The sequence below is a fragment of the Macaca nemestrina genome, chromosome 4, assembly GCF_043159975.1.
Source record: "Macaca nemestrina isolate mMacNem1 chromosome 4, mMacNem.hap1, whole genome shotgun sequence".
Classification (NCBI taxonomy): Eukaryota; Metazoa; Chordata; class Mammalia; order Primates; family Cercopithecidae; genus Macaca; species Macaca nemestrina.
The window spans coordinates 77,651,291-77,676,562 of NC_092128.1; the positions used below are offsets into that span (position 1 = coordinate 77,651,291).

Consider the following 25,272-nt stretch of genomic DNA (forward strand, 5'->3'; position numbering starts at 1 on the left):
AAATACATACTCATTAAACTCAATTTAGAAAAATAACCTTAGTTGGCGCTTATCCAATTGAAATATTAGAAGCATTTTAAATATTTTGGTTAATTTTCTTCTGGTCTTTTTTTAGTATCACTTTTTTAAGTACATAATTGGAATATTGTCTATAAAATTTTGTATAAAATTGTATATAAAATTATTGTATATAAAATATTTGTGTTCACTTACGTTTTCATAAAATGTAATCTTCAAAAATTTAGCAGTTGTATAATCTACTTAGTGGGTATATCTTAATTTACATAATTTTACCTTGTATTGATTCTGATTGGGGTATTAAATCTTTTTCATTTAGCACATACTTGGAAGCTTATTATGTACAGGCACTCACTGCTCATGAATGCTTTTTATTTTTTATTAAGATTTTCTTAGATTAAGAGTTGAGTGGCTGAGTAAGAAGATGGGAGTGTGCTAAAGAGAATCTTGTCTTTTGAGTTTTTTTATAGAAGCAGGCCATATAGCAAGCAATTAAAATTAATAGGAATTTACACAACTCTGTTAGCCAGCATAGGGTTGTGGAAAGTTATGGTAAATTAAAGCACTTCGAAGAATATCCTTTGCAATGAATAATTACTCAGTGTTACCTGTTTTTTTTTTGCTGTATTATATTTTAGATTTGACTGTTCTTTTTAATTGGTAATTTAAATATACAGGTGACCAATTCTGAAACTTCTCCCAGTCTCCAGACCTGTATCTCCAGCAGCTTGCTCAACATTTCTACATCAGTGTCCTACTGGTGCTTTAAAATATAGTATATGCTGAGCATTGACCTAAACAAAATCTGTCATGTCTTTAAAGTATCTTTATTCTCTTTTTTTTTTTTTTTTTTTTTTTTTGAGACGGAGTCTCGCTCTGTCATCAGGCTGGAGTGCAGTGGTGAGATCTCGGCTCACTGCAACCTCCACCTCCTGGGTTCAAACGATTCTTCTGCCTCACCCTCCCCAGTAGCTGGGACTACAGGCATGCACCACCACACCCAGCTAATTTTTGTATTTTTAGTAGAGACAGGGTTTCACCATGTTGGCCAGGATGGTCTTGATCTCTTGACCTTGTGATCCGCCTGCCTTGGCCTCCCAAAGTGCTAGGATTACAGGCATGAGCCACTGCGCCCGGCCCAAAAGTATCTTTATTCTTCCCTCACACTTATTGGATAGTTTGGGTATAAAATTATAGGTTGAAAATTATTTTTCCTCACAATTTCAAAGGAGTTTCTCTACTGCTTTTTAGCTTTCAATGTTGCGCAAAAGTCCAGAACCACTTATTTTCTGGTCTCTTGTATGTGACCTTTTGTTCCTCTGTCGAAGTTTGCAGGATGGCTTCTTTGACCCACCCGTTCTGAGATTTCATGATATGTCTTTATGGGTCTGTTTTTATTTACTGTGCTGGGTATCATTGGATCCTTTCAGTGTGAAAATGTAAATGTCTTTGAAATAGTGAGTTAATAATTTCCTCTTCTCTTTTATCTGGACCTCTAAAGTGATCTTTCGTTTTCACAACTTTTTTTATTTTCCATCACCTTGTCTTTCTTGTCTTTTAACGTTGCTTACTTTCAGGTAGATTTCTTTATCTGATTTACAGCTGTTCTATTTGAGGTTTTCAATTTTCTTATATTTTAATTTTTAGGAGTCTTTTGTCTTCTGATATTTAAAAACTGATATCGTGTTCTTCATGAATGCAATGGCGTGGCATCTTTTCTCTCAAGATATTAATGGTGGTATTTTGTTTAAGTTTTCATCTCATTGCATAATCTTTGTCTACCAAGTTGATTTAAATGTGACTGTGTTTGTCTTTTTCTTTCTTATCAGAGCCGTTCCTTAAAATGTCTGGTGATTCTTAACCGGTGTTGATAATTTAGACTAGCTAATAAAAAACTAATTGAAATATCTGTAAAAGTTGTTGGGACTAATTACCAGTGGTTTTTAACTGTAGGATGATCCAACTGGAGTGATATGTTGCTCAACCTCTTAGGAGTTCCATAATGCAAATCCAAACAAAGTGGTTTTTAACTTTCCGTATCCTAAAATTACTGTAGCAGATGATGCCAGTGCTCTCTCTACAGGCCTGTGTTTCCTTCCTGCTCTCAGACTCCTAGTGTGTGTTGAGTCTCAACATCTAGCTCCTAAGGCTTGTTGCAAGGCCGGTCTCACCATGCCAGAGCCTGTTTTGCCAATGTACCTGCTGTGGAAGTGTCTGGAAATTTTGCTTCCTGAGGACAGCCCTTAACCAATGACTAATGATATGAGTAAACTCTGAGGTGTGACCTACATTAACACCGGAGCTACCCTGAGGGACTGAGCTAAAATTACCCTCTATGGGACCTTCCTTGGTGTCTTACCCTTGCTTAGCTTCCTTCCCTTTCCTGTCGTATTTCCCTACAAGTTTTTCCACAGAATACTTTCTAATAAATCACTTTGACACAAGTGCATCATCCTAGAGCTTACTGCCAAAAGACCCAACTTACGGTAACTACTACTAATTGCACAGCATTCTCTTTAATAATGTAATAGTTTGGAGTGAAATCAGACTGAAGTTTTCTATGCTGTTCTTTGGGTTCTGTTAGATAATGTCATCAAACTTTTATATTAAAGAAGAATTGGTTAATTTCTGCTCCTTAATTTTCTGGAATGATTTATGTAGTCCAAAAATTGTTTTTTTGAAAGATTGAGAGACTTCAGGAAAGTCTGGACCTTTTTGAAGTCTGGCTCTTTGACAACATATTTTATTTTTTCTGTGGTTGTCTGTTAGGTTGTGTATCTTGAGCCAGGTTTGATAATTAGCTTTCTTTTAAATAGAAATGTGTGTTTCATTGAGGTTTTTATGTTTAATAGCTATTACACAAAGTGTTATTTTTTCATTTTATCTGTGAACATGAATACTATTTGGATTCTGATGTGAACAAACCAACTGCGAAAAGTTGTGTGTGCTAATTGAGACAGTTTGATTACAGAAGGGAAATTTGATTACAGACTCTGGGTTAGATGATTCCAAATAATTATTGTTAATTTGTTAGGCATTTAGTAATGGCATTGTAGCTTTTAAGAAAATGTTGATATTTTCAGAGAGGTTTACAGAAGTATGTAGAAATGAGATGACTTTATGTCTAAGATTTGCATTAAAATACTATAATCATTTGAAGAAAGAATAAAGTAAATATGCCAAAATTTTTATTATAATTGAATCTGTATGACAGGTATGTGAGTTTTTTTTGTTTTGTTTTATGCATTTGTGAAGATTTTTGTAGTTAAGCATTTTTTTTAAAAAAAATGACAACTGAGTTACTTACATGATGAAATTAGAACACATACTTCTCACAAGCACATTCTCTCCTATCCCCCACTTCATTTCAGTTGGCAACATAATGCCATTTTTGCCTAACTATAACATAAATTAGTATGATTTTATATTATGAAGTTTTTCTTTCTGGGATAATAACATTTCTGCTCTGTTGCATAATTATCACACACAGGTTTTTCTTTTTTTGGAGATGGAGTCTTGCTCTGTTACCCAGGCTGGAGTACAGTGGTGCGATCTTGGCTTACTGCAACCTCTGCCTCCCAGGTTCAAGCAATTCTCCTGCCTCAGCCTCCCCAGTAGCTGGGATCACAGGCGCCTGCCATCACGCCCAGCTAATTTTTAAAAATATTTTTAGTAGAAATGGGTTTTGTCCATGTTGGCCAGTCTAGTTTGGAACTCCTGACCTCAAGTGATTCCACCACTTCAGCCTCCCAAAGTGCTAGGATCATAGGTGTGAACCACAGTGCCTGGCCACACACAGATTTAGTTTTATATCGGAAGAGATTGCATGTCTTTTGCCAAGCCTTTCATTGTATGATTTCTCCATTTGTGAGTTTTATGGGTTTTGTTTTTTGTTGGTTTTTTTGTTTGTTTGTTTTTGTTTTTGAGACCAGGTGTCACTTTGTCACCCAGGTTGGAGTGCAGTGGCTTGATCTCACAGCAACCTCCACCTCCCAGACTCCAGCAGTCCTCCCACCTTAGCCTACCAAGTAGCTGGGACCACAGGCGGGCACTGCTACACCTGGCTAATTTTTTGTATTTTTGGTAGAAACAGGGTTTCGCCATGTTGCCCGGGCTGGTGTTTCATTTCGTTTTCTTTCTTCAATTTAGATTCCTTGCTGAGTTATATCTTTAGGTAGTATATCAAGGGTATATGGGTCCTGAGTCCGCACATATTTGAAAATGTCTTCCTATTATTTTGATTCTTGAATGACAACTTGCTAATTATCTGAGACTGTGAGCATATGTTTTTCCCTTCAGAAACTTCAGTTTTTACAGCATTCCTTTTGCCATGTAATGATAGAGGAGAAAGCTGCCTGTTTTTCCTTTGTAGTTCTGCCTAATACTTTTCCTTTGCCTTGCTTACTTTTTTTCCTGGATACTTAAAGAGTTTAAGAATAAAGGTCAGGATGTTTTTAAATACTGTTCTGTGTATATATTGCATTTTTCTGGTTCATATAAGAGGCCTTTAAATATTCAGATATATGGCCTTCATTTCAGTGCATTTTTTAATTATGTCTTTGACTTTTTTCCTATTCTATTCTTTTTTTGCAATATAAGTTATCTCTCTGTTGACTCTCCATTGCCTGTCTTTCATATCTGTCAACTTCTCTATAATTTCTTTAATCTCTTGAATTCCTAAATGTGTACAAAACAGTTCTGTATAGTTTATGACTTCCTTATTTTATATGGAATAAATATTCAGAACTGTGTCTTTCACCTCTATTTTGTATCCTGTGTTCCTTTTTTTTTTTTCCACTGCAAGATTTTTATGTAGGGTGGATACATTTCTATTTATTTTTTAAATAGAATCAGTTCTAGCTAATCTTAAGAAATGTGTGGATGGAAATCTTTTTTACTTCTTTCCACATACAGACAATTGTTTTATACATCATTTGGATCATTCCCTTTAAGTTTTAGATGGAGTTCTATGCTGCTGGTGGTTGATAGTCTCTGTCTAGACATTTAACTGCCTAAGAGAGGTAAATAGGAGATCTGGGACCTGGGACAAGTGCAAGCAGAGATTTGTCTTGATCTTTTCTGTGATTTTTTTTAAAAAGACTCCAGGAGATTGGGGGTGTGTGGCGGTGGGAAACTACCAGACTGGGGGAATATCATTCAGATTTGTTTGGTATATTCCCCATTTTTTCAAGATGAATAGTGTCTAAGTTAACAAATTTCGTTTGTTTAATGGTTTAGAACATATTTTTCTCTGCATAGTTACCTTTGATCCATAGTAGCTTGACACTGTTTTATAGTCCAACTAGCAATGTACAGTAATTCGGTTTCTCTACATCCCGACCAACATTTGGTGGTGTCACTGTTTTTTAAATTTTAGCCATCTTTATAGGTATGTAGAAGAATCTTGTAGTTTTAGTTTGCATTTTCCTAATACTGAATGATGTTGAATGTTTTCATGCTCTTACTTGTCATCTACAAATCTTTGGTGAAATGTCTTTTGCCCATTTTTTATTGCATTGTTTTTTCTTGTTTGTTCCTGGTTTTTTTTGCTTTTGAGAGTTTTGTTTTTTGTTTTTTTGAGACAGTCTCACTCTCTCGCCCAGGCTGGAGTGCAGTGGTGTGATCTCCGCTCACTGCAACCCCTGCCTTCCAGGTTCAAGTGATTCTCCTGCTTTAGCCTCCTAAGTAGCTGGAATTACAGGCGAGCACCACCACACCCGGCTAATTTTTTTTTATATTTTTAAGTAGACACGGGATTTTACCACGTTGGTCAGGCTGGTCTTGAACTCCTGACCTCGTGATCCACCCTAGTCAGGCTCCCAAAGTGCTGCGATTACAGGCGTGGGCCACTGTGTGCCTGGGCAAGAGTTCTTTATATACTTCAGAAGTGAATTCTTTTTCAGATATGTGTTGCTATGGTTTGAATAGTTCCTCCAAAACTCATGTTGAAATTTAATTGTCTTTGTAACAGTATTAAGAGGTAGGACCTTTAGTAGGTGATTAGGTCATTAAGGCTCTGCCCTCATGAATGGATTAATACCATTATCACAGGTGTAGGCTTTTGATAGGAAGGATGTTTGGCCCTGTTTTTCTTTCCGTCTTGTGAACACTTCCTTGCCATGTGATGCCTTCCACCATGGGATGACCCTCACCAAGTGCCAGTGCCATGCTCTTGGACTTCCCAGCCTCCAAAACTGTGAGCCAAATAAACTTCTGTTCTCCATAAATTACCATGTTTGTGGTATTTTATTACAGCAGCTGAAAATGATCTAAGACATGTACTTTGCAAATATTTTCTTCCAGTCTGTAGTTTGTCCCTTCTGTTAGTAGGGTCTTTCACAGAGCAAGATATTTAATTTTGGTAAAGTTTAATATCACTTTTTCCCATGTATAAATTGTGCTTTTGGTTCTAAGTCTAAGAGCTCTTTTCCTAGCTCTAAATACCAAAAGTTTTGTTTTTCTTAAAAGTTTCATACTTGCATGTTTTAACATTTAAGTTTATGATCATTTTGAGTTAATTTTTGTCTCAGGTGTGAGACTTTGGTCTAGGTTTATTTTTTGCCTAGGAATGTCCACCATCGTTTGTTGAAAAGGCTGTCTTTGCCCCATCACTTGCTTGTGCACCTTTGTCAAAAATCAGTTGAGCATATGTATATGGGTCTATTTCTGGGTTTTCTGGTCTGCTCCATTGATCCATGTGTCTATCCACTAGAACTATAAGGTCTTGATTTCTATAGCCATATGATATCTTGAACTCAGTTGACTTATTCCTCCCCTTTTTCTCATTTTTCAAAATTGTAGCTATTCTAGTTCTTTTGCCTTAACTTACAAATTTTAGAATAATCTTGTCTGTCTCTACAAAAAAATCCTGCTAGAACTTCAGTAGAAATTGCATTAAGCATGCATGTCAATTTGGGGAGAACTGACCTCCTTACTAAGTTGAATTTTTAGTTCCATGAACGCAGTATGAATCCTCATTTATTCAGATCTTATTTGATTTTCTTCATCAGCATTATTTAGCTTTTATCATACAAGTCGTATACGTGTTTTTTTAGCTTTACACGTAATTTATGGTTTTTTTTGAGCAATTGTAAATGGCATCGTATTACATTAGTGTCCTTGTGTTCATTATTAGTATATAGAAATACAATTTATTTTGGCATGTGTATTTTATATCCTGTGACCTTGCTAAATTTACTCTTTCTAGCATTTTTCTTTTCACAAAATCCTTGAGATTTCCTTCACAGACAGTCATGTTATCTACAAATCTGCAAATAGTGATGATTTCATTTTTTCCATTACAATCTATATGCCTTTTCGTTCTCTTTTTTTCCTTTATTATACTGGCTAGAATTTCCAGTACTATATTGAATAAGAGTGATGAGAGTGGACATCCTTTCCTTGTTCATAATCTTAACGTGAAAACAATTCAGTCTTTTACCATTAAGTGTAGCATTAGCTGTTAGTTTTTGATAGATGTTCTTTATCAAGTTAAGGAAATTCCTTGTTTGTTTTTCTGAGAATTATTTGTCATGAGTATTGGATTTTGTCAAGTATTTTTTCTGCATCTTTTCATTTGTGTGATTTTCCTTTTTAGTTGGTTAATAGGATGAATCGTGTTGATTTTAAAATATTGAACCATTCTTACATACTCAGAATAAACTCTACTTGTTCATAATAATTCTTATATAATGCTGAATTCTGTTTACTAATAATTTGTTAAATACTAATACTTCATTAAGTATTAGTACTTAACATGCTAATTCATACTTTTAAGTATTTTTGTTTCTGTATTTCTGAGAAGGGTAGTAGTAGAACCAAGTCTTTGTTTAATTACTTTTTTTTTTTTTTTAACTTTTATTTTAGGTTCAGGGGTACATATACAGGTTTGTTACGGAGATAAATTGTGTGTCATGGGGGTTTGATGTATTTAAGCATAGTCCCCATAGATAGTTTTTCAGTCCTCACCCTCTTCCCTCCCTTCAGTCTCAAGTAGTTTCTGGTGTCTGTTATTCCCTTCTTTGTGTCCATATGTACTCTGTGTTTAGTTACCACTTATAAGTGAAAACTAACAAAGTTTTCTGTTCCTGTGTGTGTTCACTTAAAATAATGTCTATTTTAAATTTTATTAATTTCTGCTCCTGATTATTTAATTCCTTCTTGCTTTGGGTTTATTTTGCTCTTTTTGTGGAGTCTTGAGGTAGAAGCTTAAATAATCAATTTGTTTCTCTCTCTTTTAATGTAAACAGTTAGTGCTATAAGTTTTCCTCTTAGCACTGCTTTCGCTGTGCTGCGCTATTATTTCCGAACTGTTTCTTTGCTGTTTTTACTTCCTTGTATCATTAGCAAGACTAAACTCCAGGAAAGCAGGGAAAGGTACTTGCTTTTTGCTTTTCCCAGTATATAGCATAGTGCTCTATATTTGTAAATAATTTTTGAGCTTTAAAACTTAGATCTCAGCTTGGCAGCTTACCTCTGCTTATAACCAGGAATTGGAAGAAATACAATTAATACAAATATTCCCTGAAATTAGAAGAAAACTATAGAGGGGTTTATTGCAAGTAAAATTCTACTTAATAAATTTATTTTTGTTTATGGAAAAGTATATTGAAAACACTGTATGGATTAAGTCTTTAGCAGTGTGTTTGCCTTTTGTGTTTAAGAATTTATATAGAGAAACATTTGAATTTTTTAATGGCAAAATTAAAGAGCAGAGGCATGAACATTTAGTCTGAAACCAGGTCCAATCTCTCAGCAAACATTAAAACCCTCCCAGTCCATTCTTAGAGCCCGTGGACTTTTCAATATCTTATCTTCACCTCAAGATTTATAAATAGAGCAAAAGTGGTTTCTTGTTGGATCTACTGATGATATAACCTTTTAAGTATTCCATTTAAAGATAATTTTAGAGAGAAAGGGAAAGGATATGGAACGTTAATAGACAGCTATAAGTGAGAGAGTGGTGTAGCGGAAAAACTAGTGAACTTTAAATAAAATGGGGGTGAAAATTCCAGTTTATCCTGTTGGTTGGCTGGTTTGGGTCAGTTTAATTAACCTTTCTCATACTCAGTTTCTTCATCTGTAATATGAAGGGGATACTGCTGTTGAGTTTTCAGGTTGCTGTGAGGATCAGAAAAAACATAAAAATTTCTAACATGGTACCTCACATGTACTATATTTGTAAATGTAAGGTGTGTGACTGTAAGATTTATATCACTTTCATAAGGAAAATCTTTTGGGAAAATATAAAGATGTATCAAAAATTATTTTAATATGGTTAGAAGAGGGAATATATTTTGAATATGTAAATGCAGTAAATGAATATCATAATCCAGAGCAAAATTAGAAGTACCTGATTGTCACCTTTGCAAAATGCGGTATAAAGTGTTAAAAAAAAAAAACAAAAAAAACCACTAGAATTTCAGGGACTTTATTGTGAATTACATTGACTTCCTGAAAGCCTGAAAGGGGGAAGACATGCGCTCATGGTAAAGGGCATTAAAATCTTGATGAAAGAATATTCTTCAACTAGTGGAGTAGCTGAAAACCAAGCATAAGAGAAGAGGATAAAGGCTCTATCCTCAGAATTCTCTGGCACCCAGGTAAGAAGACCATGGAGTCATATTTACAAAGTTTTTAGGGAGAAGAAAGTTTGTATAATAGCAGAGATTCTGAAACCTGCAAGAATTTCAGATATAGCACCGATTAGCACCATTAAAAAAACTGCTTGCTGAAACCCAGCTGACGAAAACATATTAATGAAAAACTCAAATTTAGAGGAGTTGTGATAAAAAGGACTCTTGGTGAGCATGGAATCTAGTTTAATGTAGATCCAGGATTAAGCAGTCATGGAATTACAGTTCATAATTCATATAAACTATGTACATTTTTACCAAATAAAAAGTTAACAAAAATTGGTTGTGGCAGAGGGGGTGTGTGTATGTGTATGTGTATATATATTTGTACATGTGTGTATTCATGCTGATTTCCACATTTCACAGCAAGAAATCAATAGATATTGCCTGAAATTGAGTTTATTTAACTAATAAGAGCCCTCCCGCTCCTTTCTGTTTCTTTGTAAACTTAATTTTTAGAGGGATCCTTTAGAGGATGGGGGTCATATTACAAATGTCTAGGTGACATTCAGATTTTTTAGATTCATTTCCTTTCCTTTATTTCCTATAAATTCAAATAAATCTAATATGTTAAATCTTTAAAAACGAGATGACTAATAATAATTCCCATTCTGTAAAACTGTGGTGCTATGGTTTGAAGATTTGTCCTCCGTAAAACTCATGTTGAAATTTAATTCCCGGTTTGGCAATATTAATAGGTAGGGCCTTTAAGGAAGTGATTGGTTTATGAGACAGACCTCTGCCCTCATGAATGGTTTAATCCATTAATGGGTTAATAACTTAGTGGGTTATCATGGGAAGGGAACTGTTGGCTTTATAAAGAAAGGGAAGAGAAACAAACCTCAGCTAACATGTTAACATGAGTACCACCATGCCATGTGATGCTCTGTGCCACCTCGAGACTCTTCAGAGAAGAGTCTTACCAGATGTGCCCCCTTTGGCCCTGGACTTCCTAGCCTCCGTAACTGTAAGAAATAAGTTCTTTCTCTTTATAAATTACTCAGTCTCAGTTGTTCTGTTATAAATACCAGAAAATGGACTAAGACATAATAGCAAAGTGGTTGAGAGTCTGAATTCTTCATTCAGATTGCTAGTGTGACTCTGGGAAGTTTGCTAATCTCTGTGTGTCTGAATTCATCTGTAAATGGGAATACTAGTCCATACTTTGTAGTTTACAGATGCTCTTAGTACAGGGCTCAAATTTAACTGTAATTACCTCTCCTATTTTTGTTATTCCTAGAGATAAACTTGTAATGATAATCAGAAAATATTAATGATTGTTGTTTCTGGGTAGTAGGACTTGTGATTTTTTCCTTCTAAATGCTTTTTTAACAATGAATAACACAAAGCTGTCCTATTAAAAATATAAATTTTAGTTGTCCCAGCAGTCCTTTTGTATCTGAAACCTCAGTTGTCAAGCCTGGAAATCTACTTTTAAAGTATCCTCAAGTGACTCTGATTACACATCACGTTTGGAAGCACTTGGCATAAAGAACTTCCCCCACCCAATTCAAAGAAATATGTATTTAAGCCCTCATAATGTGCGGTGTGGTTCAGCTATGTCTTTTTCCAGGCTAGTCTACCTCAACACTCTTGTGGACATGATTTTTGCCAAAAATCCGAGTCAGCTTTGGGGAGCATTCTACCCCCATGAGATGGCTATTTTATCCCAGGAGAAGGAAAAAAAAAAATGGTAGTTTACAGTTTTTTAGGCATAAGGCAGGAGTCCTTTAAATTGGAAGGGAATGTGGTAAACACAACACAAGAGGAGCCAACACATTCTGAGTGTGCTGATACCCTGGGGGAGAAGAGTAAGAGAGTATGACAGGCATCAGACATCATCACAAAACATTTTAAAGTTAAAAACAAATTATGTAACACCAAGAAGTCAATTTTCCCTCCACTCACTCCGGGACAGATGCCTTGCTTAAAAAGTGCCTCTTCAACTAAGAAAAACTGTGTCCATAAGTACTTCACTAGCTTTCCACAAACAGTAACTTTTTTTGTGCTAGAGAAGTAGGCTTATTCTGAAGCTCAACATGTCCTTGGAAAATGATTGAGTAGCATGTTAATATTCATAGTTGATGGAGCTGGATTAGCTCTTCTTTAACTTCGGATATCCACTATGATGATAGAAATAGGGATTTTCTCTGGTCTTGCAGTCCTTCCTCTTCTCAGTCACAGTGCTTTCTGCCTAAGTGGTACTGAATGGCATTGTGACTCCTGCTTTCTTCTCCAGTGCAAGGAGCGGTAGACTCTGCAGCAGTGAAGATATCATTGTCTTTGTTCCTTTCTGAGATGGTGAAGTGGCTATCTATGGCATTAAGGCAAAATCACAGCCAGGACAAAAAACAATGGAAACTCAAGATCAGTGTGCTGTAAGGCAAAGCATTAGTGAGAGAATCAGAGGATGTAGAGTGACACCTCAGAATCTGCTAATGTTACCTTAGAATCTTCCTCCAGGTTCACTGCTTCAATCGTATTCTGCTAGTCTTTCTTCGTAATAAATTAAGAGTGATAACACTTTTCATTTACTTCTCTTAGCTTCATGTTTTCGAATCATGGTACTTTCACATCACATACCTCTTGTAGATTGTCTTGATCATGTATACTGCTAAAGGAAGGACTTGTATAATATCAAACAGATTTTTGAATAATCAGTTCTCTGGCTGTTTGAATGAAATTTCAAACCAAGATTTCTGGTTAGAGCAAGGTCTAAATGAACTGGGCCTCAGACAGTCGAGATATTTAGAATTTCAAAACAATCACTTGAGACAGGAGGGGTATGTTTTATTGTATCTTTTGCACATAAAGATTTCACTAATGGCCAATCTGAATGAGGGAAAGGGGGCAGTAGGGAGGGAGAATTTGAGACCCCCTCATCAGAGAAAGCAGCAGAAAGACATGGTAAACTTGTTTCTGCTTTTCCTGTGGGAAATTTGATTGGGGGTGAAGGAGGGATTGTTGAGTGGGGCTATGTACTCATCATCCATGAAGGTCTACCTTTCTGAACTTGAAGGTACAGTTAAGATAGAGCAAAAGGTGTAAACAAGTATCTGATAGTTTCAGATGGTTAATTTACATCTCAAGATAATGAGCAACTTTGCTTATACTGTGCTGTTCCTTCACCTCTCCTCTTCCTCTTAGGGTTGTTCTTCCCAAACTGCAATTACAATTCAGGAGAGAGCCTGAAATATGATACGTAATGCAGCATAAGCATGGTGTGTTTTCATGGCATGTCAATTTTACTTGTAGATTTTGGAATATTTTTGTATCAAATATGAATATATTAAGTATGTACTTAATGGGATAAAAAAGACACATGGAGGGGTTTTTGTATATACTTTTTACTGAAATAAATGTTAATACGGAAAAGTATGTAAAATCATAAATGTAGAGCTTAATGAATGTCACAGAGAACAAGCCATGTAACTACTAGTTTTTTTATGTGATATCAATAGGCTTTCCTTTTATTACTGTTTGTATGGTATATCTTTCTATTATTTTGCTTTCAACTTTATAAATATATTTAATATATGTCTCTTGTAAGCTGTGTGTAGATGGGTTTATTTTTCTCGAGTCTGACTGGCAATCTTTATCTTTTAATTGGAACTTCTAGTCTGTTTGCTTTTAATATAATCATTGATATGTTTGTTTTTAAATCAACCACCTTACTATTTTCTATTTGTCTCATCTGTATATTTTTTTTATATTGCCTTGATTTGGGGTATTTTCCCATTTCATTTTTTCTATTTGAATTATATTCTTTTGCTGTTTGTTTGTTTAGAGATTATATCATACATCCTTGGTCTTTTAAAAGCTATTGTTAATTAGTATTTTTTTTTAACAGCTCCTGGACAGTGAAATGACTTTAGAGCTCTTAAACTCTGTGGCTCCTCCTTATACTTTTTGATGCCAGTTTTGTAATTTGTTTTAATGGTAATAATACTAATATCTTGTGAGACTTTCAAAAAAGGTTTTATATAGCCAGTATTTATTTGGATTTACTTACATACATACATACCCTTTTTATGACTCTCTCCCCCTTCCTACATCTCTGAATTTTTATATGAAATTCTTTTCCTTCTGCCTGAAGAATTCAAGTAGACCTTTTAGTGATAAATTCACTTAGGTTTTGTTTTTCTGAACGTGTTTTTAAGGCTCATTTTTGAAGGACATTTTTGCTGGATACAGAATGCTAGGTTGGTAGTTCTGTTCTTTTAGCACTTTAAAAATAGTTCACTGCAGTCTTGATTCTGTTGTTTCTGCTAAAATGTCAGCTGTCAATCTTATTACACCTTTTAAGTTTTTTTCTCTGTCCTTGGTTTTCAGTAGTTTGACTGATGTACTTAGGTAATGTTTTCTTTTTCTTTGTAATCTTTATTGGGTTTTGTAGATTTTTTTTTTTTTTTTTTTTTTTTTTTTTAATGTGAGGGTTGGTACTCTGTCAGTATGGAAAATATTCAGTCATTATTTCTTTAAATACCACTTCTCCTGAGTTATATGTCTCCTCCCTCAAACGTTCCAGTTAACATTTAACATTAGACCCTTTCACTTTATTCTTTTTTTTTTTTTTTTTTGCTCAATTCTTTTTCAATCCATTTGTTTTTCCATACTTCATTCTGCATATTTTTTTCTGACCTAGCTTTTTAGGTTATTAATTTTTTTCTTCAGCTGTGACTATTCTATGCCTAATTTCTTAATCTTGCCATTTAATTTCTTGACTTTATTAAGAATAGTTATTTCAAAGCTAATGATATGAAAATCTTGTCTTTTGGCTCTGTTTCTATTGTCTACTTTTTTGTGTTTAGCCATAATTTTCATATTGATGCCTGGTTGTTTTGGACGTTGTGTATCAAAATTTTGTCCATGTTGTATACCAAAAAAAAAAAAAAAAATGTAGTAATAATTTCAGGTTCTTCATGATTTTATATTTCTCCAGGAGAATATTTTTGCAGTTAGGCTAGGGTGGATCATCCAGTCGGTGTCTGAGATGACTCCAACGTAGACTTGAGCCCTTGTAAAGATTGGTCTATTTTTGTTTTGTTCTTATTCCCAGATTGTAGCCTTTCAGAGTCCTTGATAAGAACATAGGTGTTTCTCAGAACCTCTTCTCCTAAGCAGACTTTGGACATTAATTTTTGCTTAGCTTTATTGCCCTTATTGTTTTCTCTTTCAGAATCAGTCATGGTCTTGAGGATAGAGCTGTGCCAAATGTCTGGGCTGCTTCTCTCCTTTCTTCTTGCAGATTTTGGCCCTACTAATTCTCACTGCCTTGATATCTTACCAATGTCTTCAAACGTATATTTATATTTTTTTACATTTTGTTCAGTATTTCTGATTGTACTTGGTTGTTCTAAAAGAACCTAGTCAGCCATTCCAGACATATATGAAGTTGTTTTGTTTTTATTGTTGTAGTGGTGATTGTTAGTTTGTACCTTTTGCTTTCAAAAAATATTTTAAAGAAATTTTTATTTTTAGGGTTATATTTCCCAGACCTCTACTTTGACTACCCATTGCCCTCTGCTGTTAGTGGTGATTAAGTGAAGAGTTTGAGAAATGTAATGGAAAGGGCATGGGATTTTGTTTTGTTTTGTTTTGTTTTTGAGACAGAGTCTCTGTCACCCAGGCTGGAATACAGTGGCATGATCTCGGTCCTGCAGTCCTGCCTCTGAGGTTCCAGTGATTCTCCTGCCTCAGTCTCCCAGGTAGCTGGGATTACAAGCAGGCATCACTATGCCTGGCTAACTTTTGTATTTTTAGTAGAGATGGGGTTTCACCATGTTGGCGAGGCTGGTCTTGAACTCCTGACCTCAGGTGATCCGCCTGCCTTGGCCTCCCAAATTGCTAGGATTACAGGCATAAGCCACCATGCCTGGCTGGGCATGAGCTTTTTAAGCACGCAGACCTACATTCAAACTGTGGCTCCTCCTGATTGTGTCAACCTATATGAGTTACCTGTTTAAAATTACCTTTTTAAAATTTCTCTTTCCTCATCTGCAGATGGGTTTAGTGAGAATGAAAAAGGAAATTGAAATTAAATTTTATTTAAAATGAAATAATGTATGGACAGCTTCTGGTATAAATAAATGCTTAGTAAACTTACTATTTTAATTATCTTGAGGAATAGGAAACTAGAGTTAAGACCAATCTTATAAGGAATTTAATAGAAATTTATAACTTCACCATGTAGTAATTGTTAACAAACCCTTAAAAAGGGCCTTTATGTTTGGTTTTGGGGCAGTTTAACACGCATCTGTGTCCCAGGTACCCTACTTAATCTCGTTAATATTATAGATTCCATCCAAGATCTTGCAGTATAGAGCAGAGGTCAGCAAACTTTTTCTTTTTTTCTGAGACAAGAGTTTCACTCTTTCGCCCAGGCTGGAGTGCAGTGCTGCAGTCTTGGTACACTGCAACCTCCACCTTCTGAGTTCAAGTGATTCTTCACCTCAGCTTCCCAAGTAGCTGGGACTACAGGTGCATGCCATCATGCCCAGCTAAATTTTTTACCATGTTGTCTTGGCTGGTCTCAAACTCCTGACTTCAAGTGATCCACCCACCGTGGCCTCCCAAAGTGCTAGGATTACAGGCATGAGCCACTGTGCCTAGCCAGCAAACTTTTTCTATAAAGGGCTAGGTAAGGTTTTTTGAGACATATTGCCTCTATTGTAGCTATTCACTCTGCTGTTTTAGGGCAAAAGTAGCCATAGTCAATATATAAATGAATGGGCATGGGTGTGCTCAAATAAAACTCTATTTACAAAAACAGGTGGCAGGCCAGCTTGGTCCATAGGTCCCCAAACTGTGCTGACCCTAGTCTTCCACAAACTAAAACTGTTTTTCACATTTGTAAAGGATTGTTTAAAAAGAAGATGCAACAGAGACCACATGAGACCCAAAAAGCCAAAAATACTTCATTTCTAGTTCTTTACAGAAAGGGTTTTGCTAACTTTTGGGTTGGAGAATGGGTGGTGGTTGCTACCAAAGAAAAGGAAGTAGACTTCAGTACTCAGAGTTAACAGCAAAGAAAGAAAAACAACATGACAAGTAGTCTTAGATCCAGAAAGGATCCTGATGGGAAGAATAGGAAATTCTGTGTGCAATTCTGACGTACTTATCCATACCCCACCCCAACTATGACTGTCCTACTAATTAATCTGTTTTTATGAATTTTCCATAGTGTGCTGTTTAAGCAGCAAATAGAGGGGTAAACTCATAGATAATAAATAGCTAAATACTGTTAGAAATTAACTTTCCATTATAGCTAAATGTTACCAGAATTTTTACTCCTGTTATATATCTAGTTTTGATTTTATAACATCCTGCTAATTTTTGTTCTTACAGAAATACACTTTCGGGAAATGGCCTCTAAATCCTGGCTGAATTTTTTAACCTTCCTCTGTGGATCAGCAATAGGATTTCTTTTATGTTCCCAGCTATTTAGTATTTTGTTGGGAGAACAGGGTGACATCCAGCCTAATGTTCTTCATAATGATCCTCATGCGAGGCATTCAGATGATAATGGACAGAATCATCTAGAAGGAGAAATGAACTTCAATGCAGATTCTAGCCAACATAAAGGTATGGTTTACTTTATTAAGGAGTAAATATAAGCAGTATTTTAGTCTAAATTTTGTCATATCCCTGTCTATATCTGTTGATTAAAATGGGCTATATATTCCAGATACTAAATAACAATTCTTGGTTTGCCTTGAGAGAAGGAATTGCTAAAACCCAGATTTATTTAGGGAATATTAATTTTGAATTAATTTTTAAGTAGAAATGGTTCAGAAACCATGATTTGGGGAAGGGCATAACTATTCAGATTAGATTTGTTTCTGAAAATGTTTTTTTAGGTCCAGTTTTGTTATATGTGTGTCTTTGGTTTTTGTTACTAGTTTTGGTCATAGCTTTTGCTTAAGTCTTATTTTCCTAGAGAAACTTGAGGTATATATAAATTTCAATTTATATTTTTATAGTTAATATAACTCTTTTTTTTCCTCAAGAGGCACAAAGAACAAGGAAGTTAAAAACCAAGGATGCGTTCTAAAGACTTCATTTTCTCCTAGCCTCCTACCTCTAACCAGATTTTCTCAGTTGAGTTATTTATGTGTCCCTTAAGTGTTATCTCCAAGTTTCTGTCCTTTAGCTGTTTATCTGTGTGACATCATCAACCCTCATAATTTTAATTTCCATGTATTTCTTACTGTCTTTAGCCCAGTTCCAGACATTGTGGGAAGATATTAACACAATGCAAAGATCTCTGCAAAATATGGTTTGACAGAAAATAATATAAGTAGCTTGAAAACTATTGGAATTCTGGGATGCAGAGGGTCCACTATTCAGAGTTGCTTCTCTTCTCTTCCCAGTAATAATTACTTCTTCACTACCTCTCAATCAGAGGTTGAAGGGTGAGATTTCAAAGCCTGGTTCCGTTTTCTCAACTAGCAAACACATGCATACTATGTCATATTTTGGGATTGTTTATATAACAGTAATTCAGCTCTGAGCAGGTGCTCTGTGTTCTTACAGAACAGTTTGATCACTGTGTGTTTGCTCTGTAGCATAGCTACATGGCTTTAGATGATCAACTGGAGCCAGATTTCCCTACTAACAGTAGGCCGTACTAGGCCTCACTATAGGCATGTGTATTAGATACATACTTGTCCAGCTCAATGACCTACAACATGTGGGGTATGCTAAAAGTTTGTCTACTCCCTTCAGACTCAGCATGTGTAAATTGAGTCTCCTTTTCCTTCCTACTCCTAGAAGTTGCTCTTCCTCCTCTATTCTTTATTTTATATAGCTCATTAGCATCTGTCAGTGCCAGAAATTATGAAATCATGGTAGGTGATTGCCTTCACATGCTAGCCAATTCCATTTATCAGTACATTCTATGATACTTCTTTACCATTTTTCATCTTTTCCTCTTAGTCCACAGTGCATTTCTGATTCAAACCTTCAGCTATACCCATGTACCTGCAGTCAGCCAGACTTCACCATTCCTTTTGGTGAACTTATAACCTATTTTCTGTGTCATCTCTTTATTTTTATCTTTCTTTTTGTTCTACCCAGGTCCCTATATACTGCTCTGTAGGATTTATTAGCCACTACTTTCTTTTCCTTCAGCACATTGAATCCTTTGTTCATACCTCTATAATAACATGTCTTACTAGTTAGCAATTACTGGTTTGTGTGTCAGGTTCAGGCTCCCTGAATGGACTGACTTTCTCTGCAGCAGGAAATGTGTCTTACTCATTTTATTCATTTCCTGTGCCAACCCATGCCCGGTACAAAGTAATTAGTGAATGGAAAATTATTTATCAGGCGGCAGTGGACAAACCTGTCTTGCCTGAATGAAACAGATTGGGGATTCTTGCATTCAGTATTTCTGTCCATTCAAGGTTTGGTATATTTGTATAGCTAAGAGATTGGGCTCCTCAAGGATATGAGATGTCTATCCTTTCTGACTGAAAGTAAGGTGATTTTGTCTGCTATTGTCCTTTTGGATTGTGAATCTTGATATTCAGAGGGACATGATAATTTTTTTTTTTTTTTTGAGACAGAGTCTCACTCTGTCACCTGGGCTGGAGTGCAGTGGCAGGATCTTGGCCCACTGCAACCTCCGCCTCCCGGGTTCAAGTGATTCTCCTGCCTCAGCCTCCCGAGTAGCTGGGATTACAGGCGCCCGCTACTACGCCCGGCTAATTTTTTTTTTTTTTTTTTTTTTTTTTTTTAGTAGAGACAGGGTTTCACCATGTTGGCCAGGCTAGTCTCAAACTCCTGACCTCATGATCCGCCCGCCTCAGCCTCACAAAGTGCTGGGATTACAGGCATGAGCCACTGCGCCCAGCCGGGACATGAGAATATTTTTATGTTCCACCCAGCTTTTCCCATTATTTCCTCTCAGTTGGTTAACTAGTATATTATGCCTTCGTTGTTAATTTCTCATAGGACTAAGTAACTTACTGTTTGACCTTAATTTTAAGCACATACTTCATCAGGATACTGCCCAGAACATTGCTACTGAAAGTCAGTTCATAGACTCATTCTGGTCCTATAACTAAAGAATGGCTGCTTATTTGGGAGTAAGCAGAAACTTTTATTGTAATTGGAGTAATTTTGTCTGAAGCTAAAAATAAAAATATAGGGCTTGTGTTTTATATTTCTGTTAGTTTTGTTTTTCTTATAATTCATTTTTATCCTATTTACACAGTATAGACCGGTATTAGAAATAAAAATTGGCCTTTCACCACAGATAGCTTAAGAAGTACTCATCTAGAATCTCATCATTGAGCTCTTCCTGTACACCAGTGTTACTCAAAATGCGGTCCTGGCCTGACAGTTTGTAAACTGTTTGTCTGCACAAGATAATGAGGTTACACTAGGATGTAAATCAGTTTTAAGCTCACTGCTTAGTTAAGTGGACATTTTGGTTGGTTGGTTCTAATGGTAGGCCTTTTTCAAAGTAATGTGTTGCTTTATATTCTGGTATAAGCTCCTTATTTCTTTGCAAACCAGTAGTTTAAAGAGCACTGCTCTAGTCTTGGAATTGCCACGTCTACCATTGTTCTTTTCTGTTATTGATTGGTGGATTTACATTTTGGAATGAGGTATGTTACTATCAGGAAGTAATCTCAACTCCTGTGCTTTGAACTTTTACCACCTCTGGGTACTTGTAGAAATTCTTTATAGTTGATTCTTGTGAACTTCAAAAATGAACTGCCACTTCAGCAGCATGTCTTTCCTGCTCTTCAGAAACTCATTCAGAGCAGTTAGAAATTTCTGTCAATAATCTATTAAAAACCAGCTGCTTTCTTCTATGAAGTGCCAAGCAGAGACTATTTAAGGCAGCATTTAGCATGGCTATGAAGCACCAGGGGAACTTATTAAAATGCTGATTCTGATTCAGTGGGTCTGGGTTGGGGCCTAAGATTATGCATTTCTAACAAGCTCCCAGGTGATGCTGTTGCTTTTAATTGGTAAACTTCAGTTTGAGAAGAATTTAGATTATAATGTCAACTCTTATTAGCTCCAGTGATGTCTTGGATAACACTGACGTGAAACCAATAAATCAGAATGTCAGTTTACATTAGGATGAGTTTTGCTTTCCTTTGGCTAAATCACTAATAGAGGGATAAATAGGAGGACCTTTGAAATTAGGAAAATGCTTTCTTCAGTATAATTTATTAATATTTGGATTTTACATCTATGTAAATAACTTTTTAAAATATTTTAATAGATGAGAACACAGACATCGCTGAAAACCTCTATCAGAAAGTTAAAATTCTTTGCTGGGTTATGACCGGCCCTCAAAACCTAGAGAAAAAGGCCAAACATGTCAAAGCTACATGGGCCCAGCGTTGTAACAAAGTGTTGTTTATGAGTTCAGAAGAAAATAAAGACTTCCCTGCTGTGGGATTGAAAACCAAAGAAGGCAGAGATCAACTATACTGGAAAACAATTAAAGCTTTTCAGTATGTTCATGAACATTATTTAGAAGATGCTGATTGGTTTTTGAAAGCAGATGATGACACATATGTCATACTAGACAATTTGAGGTGGCTTCTTTCGAAATACAACCCTGAAGAACCCATTTACTTTGGGAGAAGATTTAAGCCCTATGTAAAACAGGGCTACATGAGTGGAGGAGCAGGATATGTACTAAGCAAAGAAGCCTTGAAAAGATTTGTTGATGCATTTAAAACAGACAAGTGTACACATAGTTCCTCCATTGAAGACTTAGCACTGGGGAGATGCATGGAAATTATAAATGTAGAAGCAGGAGATTCCAGAGATACCACTGGAAAAGAAACTTTTCATCCCTTTGTGCCAGAACACCATTTAATTAAAGGTTATCTACCTAGAACCTTTTGGTACTGGAATTACAACTATTATCCTCCTGTAGAGGTAAGTTTAGAAATTTTATTACTATGTTAATACTTGGACTGACTGAATTTTGTTGATAAAAATGTGTTAATATGTGTATGTTTCTTTAGTACCAATAATGAGGACTCTTTCTTATTTTTGTTTTTGAGACAGAGTCTCACTCTGCCTCCCAGACTGTAGTGCAGTGGCGCATCTCCGCTCACTGCAAACTCCACCTCCCAGGTTCACACTGTTCTCCTGCCTCAGCCTCCCGAATAGCTGGGACTACAGGTGCCTGCCACCCACCACGCCCGGCTAATTTTTTTGTATTTTTAGTAGAGATGGGGTTTCCAAGACCATTAGCCAGGATGGTCTCCTGGCTTTGTGATCCACCAGCCTCGGCCTCCCAAAGTGTTGGGATTATAGGCATGAGCCACCACACCCGGCCCTTTCGTAGTCTTTTTAAATAGAGTGACAGTATAACAAAATAGATGAGAACAGGGACATTAGCAGTAGTCACTTAGCAAACATCTCTTGGTTATATGCCAGGCACTGAGAATGTAGAAGTAAATCACAGCCAAATTCCAGTTCTCGTGAACCTTACATTCTGGATGAGGAGATATACAGTAAACAGGCAGACTTATAAAGATGAATTAGGATTTTAGTAGTAAGTGCCCTGAAGAAAAATAAGCCAAGTAAAGGGATGTAGAGTGACCCAGAATGGGATGGAGTCCTCTGGTTTGGGTGATTAAGGAAGGCCTCTCAAAGAGGTGACTTTTGAGCAGAAACCTGAGTGATATTAGAGAGCAAGCTGTGTGAAGATCTGCGTAAAGAGCCTTCTAGTCATCAGGAGGACTTAGTGGAGGTTCAGAAAGACCTAGAGTCAAATCCTGCTCTCCCACTTAATAGCCGAACGACTTGTCTGACTTCTGAGCCTTAGTTTCCTCATTTGTAAGATGGACATAATGTACTTGTCTTATTTAGTTGTAATTACAACATAGTACAGCCCTTCACACAGTAAGCATTTAATAAGCCTTGGCTCACATTCCTGAGAATTGTATCTAAAATACATTATTTTATGAAGTATTCCAGTTGTACAAATATTTCAGAATATGCATTGTACTTATGCCCCAATCTTTACCAAATATTAATCTTTTACCACATTTGTTTCAAGTTTTTTAAAGAAAAAAATGCTATAGTTGAGGCCTGTGTACCCTCTCCAACCTCATTCCCTGGAGTTAACCACTGTCATGAATTTAATATTACTCATTAACATGAATGTTTCAATTTTTCTACATGTTTATGTATCAATAACATATAATACTGTTTTTCAGATTTTTAAATAAGCATCTTTCTACAACTTCCCCTTTTCATACAACATTGAGATTTATCAATGTTAATTATGTATATGCTATTTTCACTATTATAAGCATTGCTTCAGTGGATAATTGAATGAGACCGGGGATCATGAAACCTAGTTCTCTATGCCTTCTTTTCTCTGGACCTAACATATAAATAATAGACTTCATGCTACTACTCTCATCTTCATAAGGCAATGCTTTCAGATCATCATCTGGAACAGTGATTCTCAACCCAGGGCAATTTTGCCTTCAGAGGACATTTGGCAAGGTCTGGAGACATTTTTGGTTGTTACAGCTAGGAGGCTGCTACTGGCATCTAATGGGTAAAAACCCACTACATTATAAACCTACTAATTGCTAAACATCCTAAAATGCACAGGACAGCCTCCTACAACAAAGAATTACTCTTGCCCAAAATGTCAGTAGTACCATGGTTCAGAGATCCTGTCCTAGAACATCTGACCCGAGCTTTAGGTAATCAGCTTTAAAAGGAAACTTTTCATAATCTGTTTTTCTGTTTTAGTGAGAGTACCACTTTGGGTGCTTGTTTGGTGTAAACTTTTCTTAATATATTCTGACCATTCCAAGATGACTTGATCTTTTCCTTTCTTAATTCTGTATCCTTTTCCCATATAAAAAATTTACCCAAATTCAAGAATATAAACATGTAGCAAATATATCCAAATGCACATAAGATATTACTGAGAGTATCTGATATTGGGTATACATACAAGAGTAGCAAAGGGACATCATAATTGTCATTATTTTGTAAACAGTAAAATAGCCTCCCTTTCAGAAGTACTGCCTATAATTCCTGTTTGCAAATAAAGTATACCTAACAATATGCTTTATATGAACAAATATAGTGCATCCTTTATTTACATTGTAGTGGTTTATTAAATGGATGGCACATTTGTTCTTTCTATAAAAATTTATCCAATTATATTGAAGAACATAAAACAGAATTCAGAGTACCAAAATTGACCCATCAATCTGACATTGCCTGTTCTTCATCAGGAGATTCTTACATAAACCCAATGTGAAACTAAAATTCTATTATTATTCATCTATCATTTAGTAAGTTTTCTTCCCCCTAAATGAGTTTAAATCTTATACTTTTTTTTCTATGTACTAATTACTGAAAATACAGAAAATTTTTATCTAGCGAGTCAGGGTAAAAGATACTCTAATTCATGAAAGAGTTACATTCCTAAATTTCTTGTTCAGAACTGACTCTTAAGCAGTTCCCTTCCCACTCCACCTTCTTAGTAATAGACTTTTCACCAGAGAAGTTGCAGTGAGTGTTAATATGGTAGATTTAAAATATATATGTAATTGTTTATGTATATCTCTCTACATGAAAAATTGACTTTTCTGTAGGTCAGAAGTGGTCAAATATGATTTATTTTATTCTTCAGTTTCATTTATTCTGTCTGAAACATATTAGTACATAATTGAGGTAGAGAGCTCCTGATTTTTTTAAATTGTTAACTAATTATTCTACTGCCATTTTTTAACTCATTACTGATTTAAAATATCTCGTTTATCGTACACGATAGCCCTTATAGTAGGATCTATATCTGGGATTTCAGTTCTATGCCATTGTTCTAATTTGATTTTGGCCCAGCACCATATTATTTTGAACCTTGTAGCTTTACAGTAATTTTAAGTTATTATTCTAAGGGCAAATTAACTCTTCTTTTTTTCTAAGTGTTTTGGTAACTCATTTCTTTATCTTTGCATACAAGCTCATTAATTTAGGGATAACTGCCAAGGATTTTTTTTAAGTTGCCTTTTAGGTCCTTTGGTCAAGTTTTATAAACCATTTCCATAGGTACGCAATATTTCTGTTACTGTTCTACTTGGGCTTTTTAAAAACTTAACCTTTTTACTGATATATATGAAAACTTATTTGTTTGGTTTTCTTTTTAAGCATCTTTAAAATCTGGCTTTGTAACTGAATTCCCTATTCTGATGATTCTTCGCTTGAGATTCTTGAGTTTTTTGGGTAACCATAATTGTCTGCTAGCTCTTGTTTTCTAATAATTATAGCTTTTTTCTTTTATTGTCTTTTATTGCATAAATGCCTAACAGAATCCTGAGTATCCAGTAAAATATAAATAAGAGTAACATAATTAATGCAGTAAATCTTATCAAAAATATTAATTATTTTAGAGAACATAAAAATTGCTTCCAGAGGTCAGCAATTTAAAACTATTACTGGTCTAGTCCTTAAGTTTAATATGCACTGGACAGGATAGTAGTCACTAAGGTACATGTGGTTATTGAGCACTTGAAATTTGGCTAGTCCAAATTGAGACATGCCATAAATAAAATACACACCTGGTTTCAAGAATGGTTTAATTAATCATTGTAAAACTATTGCA

The 25,272-nt window shown here is 35.5% G+C and overlaps 1 protein-coding gene across 14 annotated transcripts in view; it reads left to right on the plus strand.

The window, feature by feature from the left end:
* The window catches only part of LOC105475564 (core 1 synthase, glycoprotein-N-acetylgalactosamine 3-beta-galactosyltransferase 1), a 115,186-nt gene that overhangs the window by 53,722 nt on the left and 36,192 nt on the right, over window positions 1–25,272 (plus strand). For all 14 annotated transcript variants that reach the window (XR_011622170.1, XR_011622171.1, XR_011622173.1 and 11 more), the window contains exons 2-3: window positions 17,001–17,237; window positions 20,899–21,566. Coding sequence is in view for 8 of the 14 variants with exons in the window: in XM_011730925.2 (XP_011729227.2) it covers window positions 17,001–17,237; window positions 20,899–21,566 (905 nt within the window). In the remaining 6 variants the exon portion in view is untranslated. The remainder of the gene's footprint in view (window positions 1–17,000; window positions 17,238–20,898; window positions 21,567–25,272) is intronic.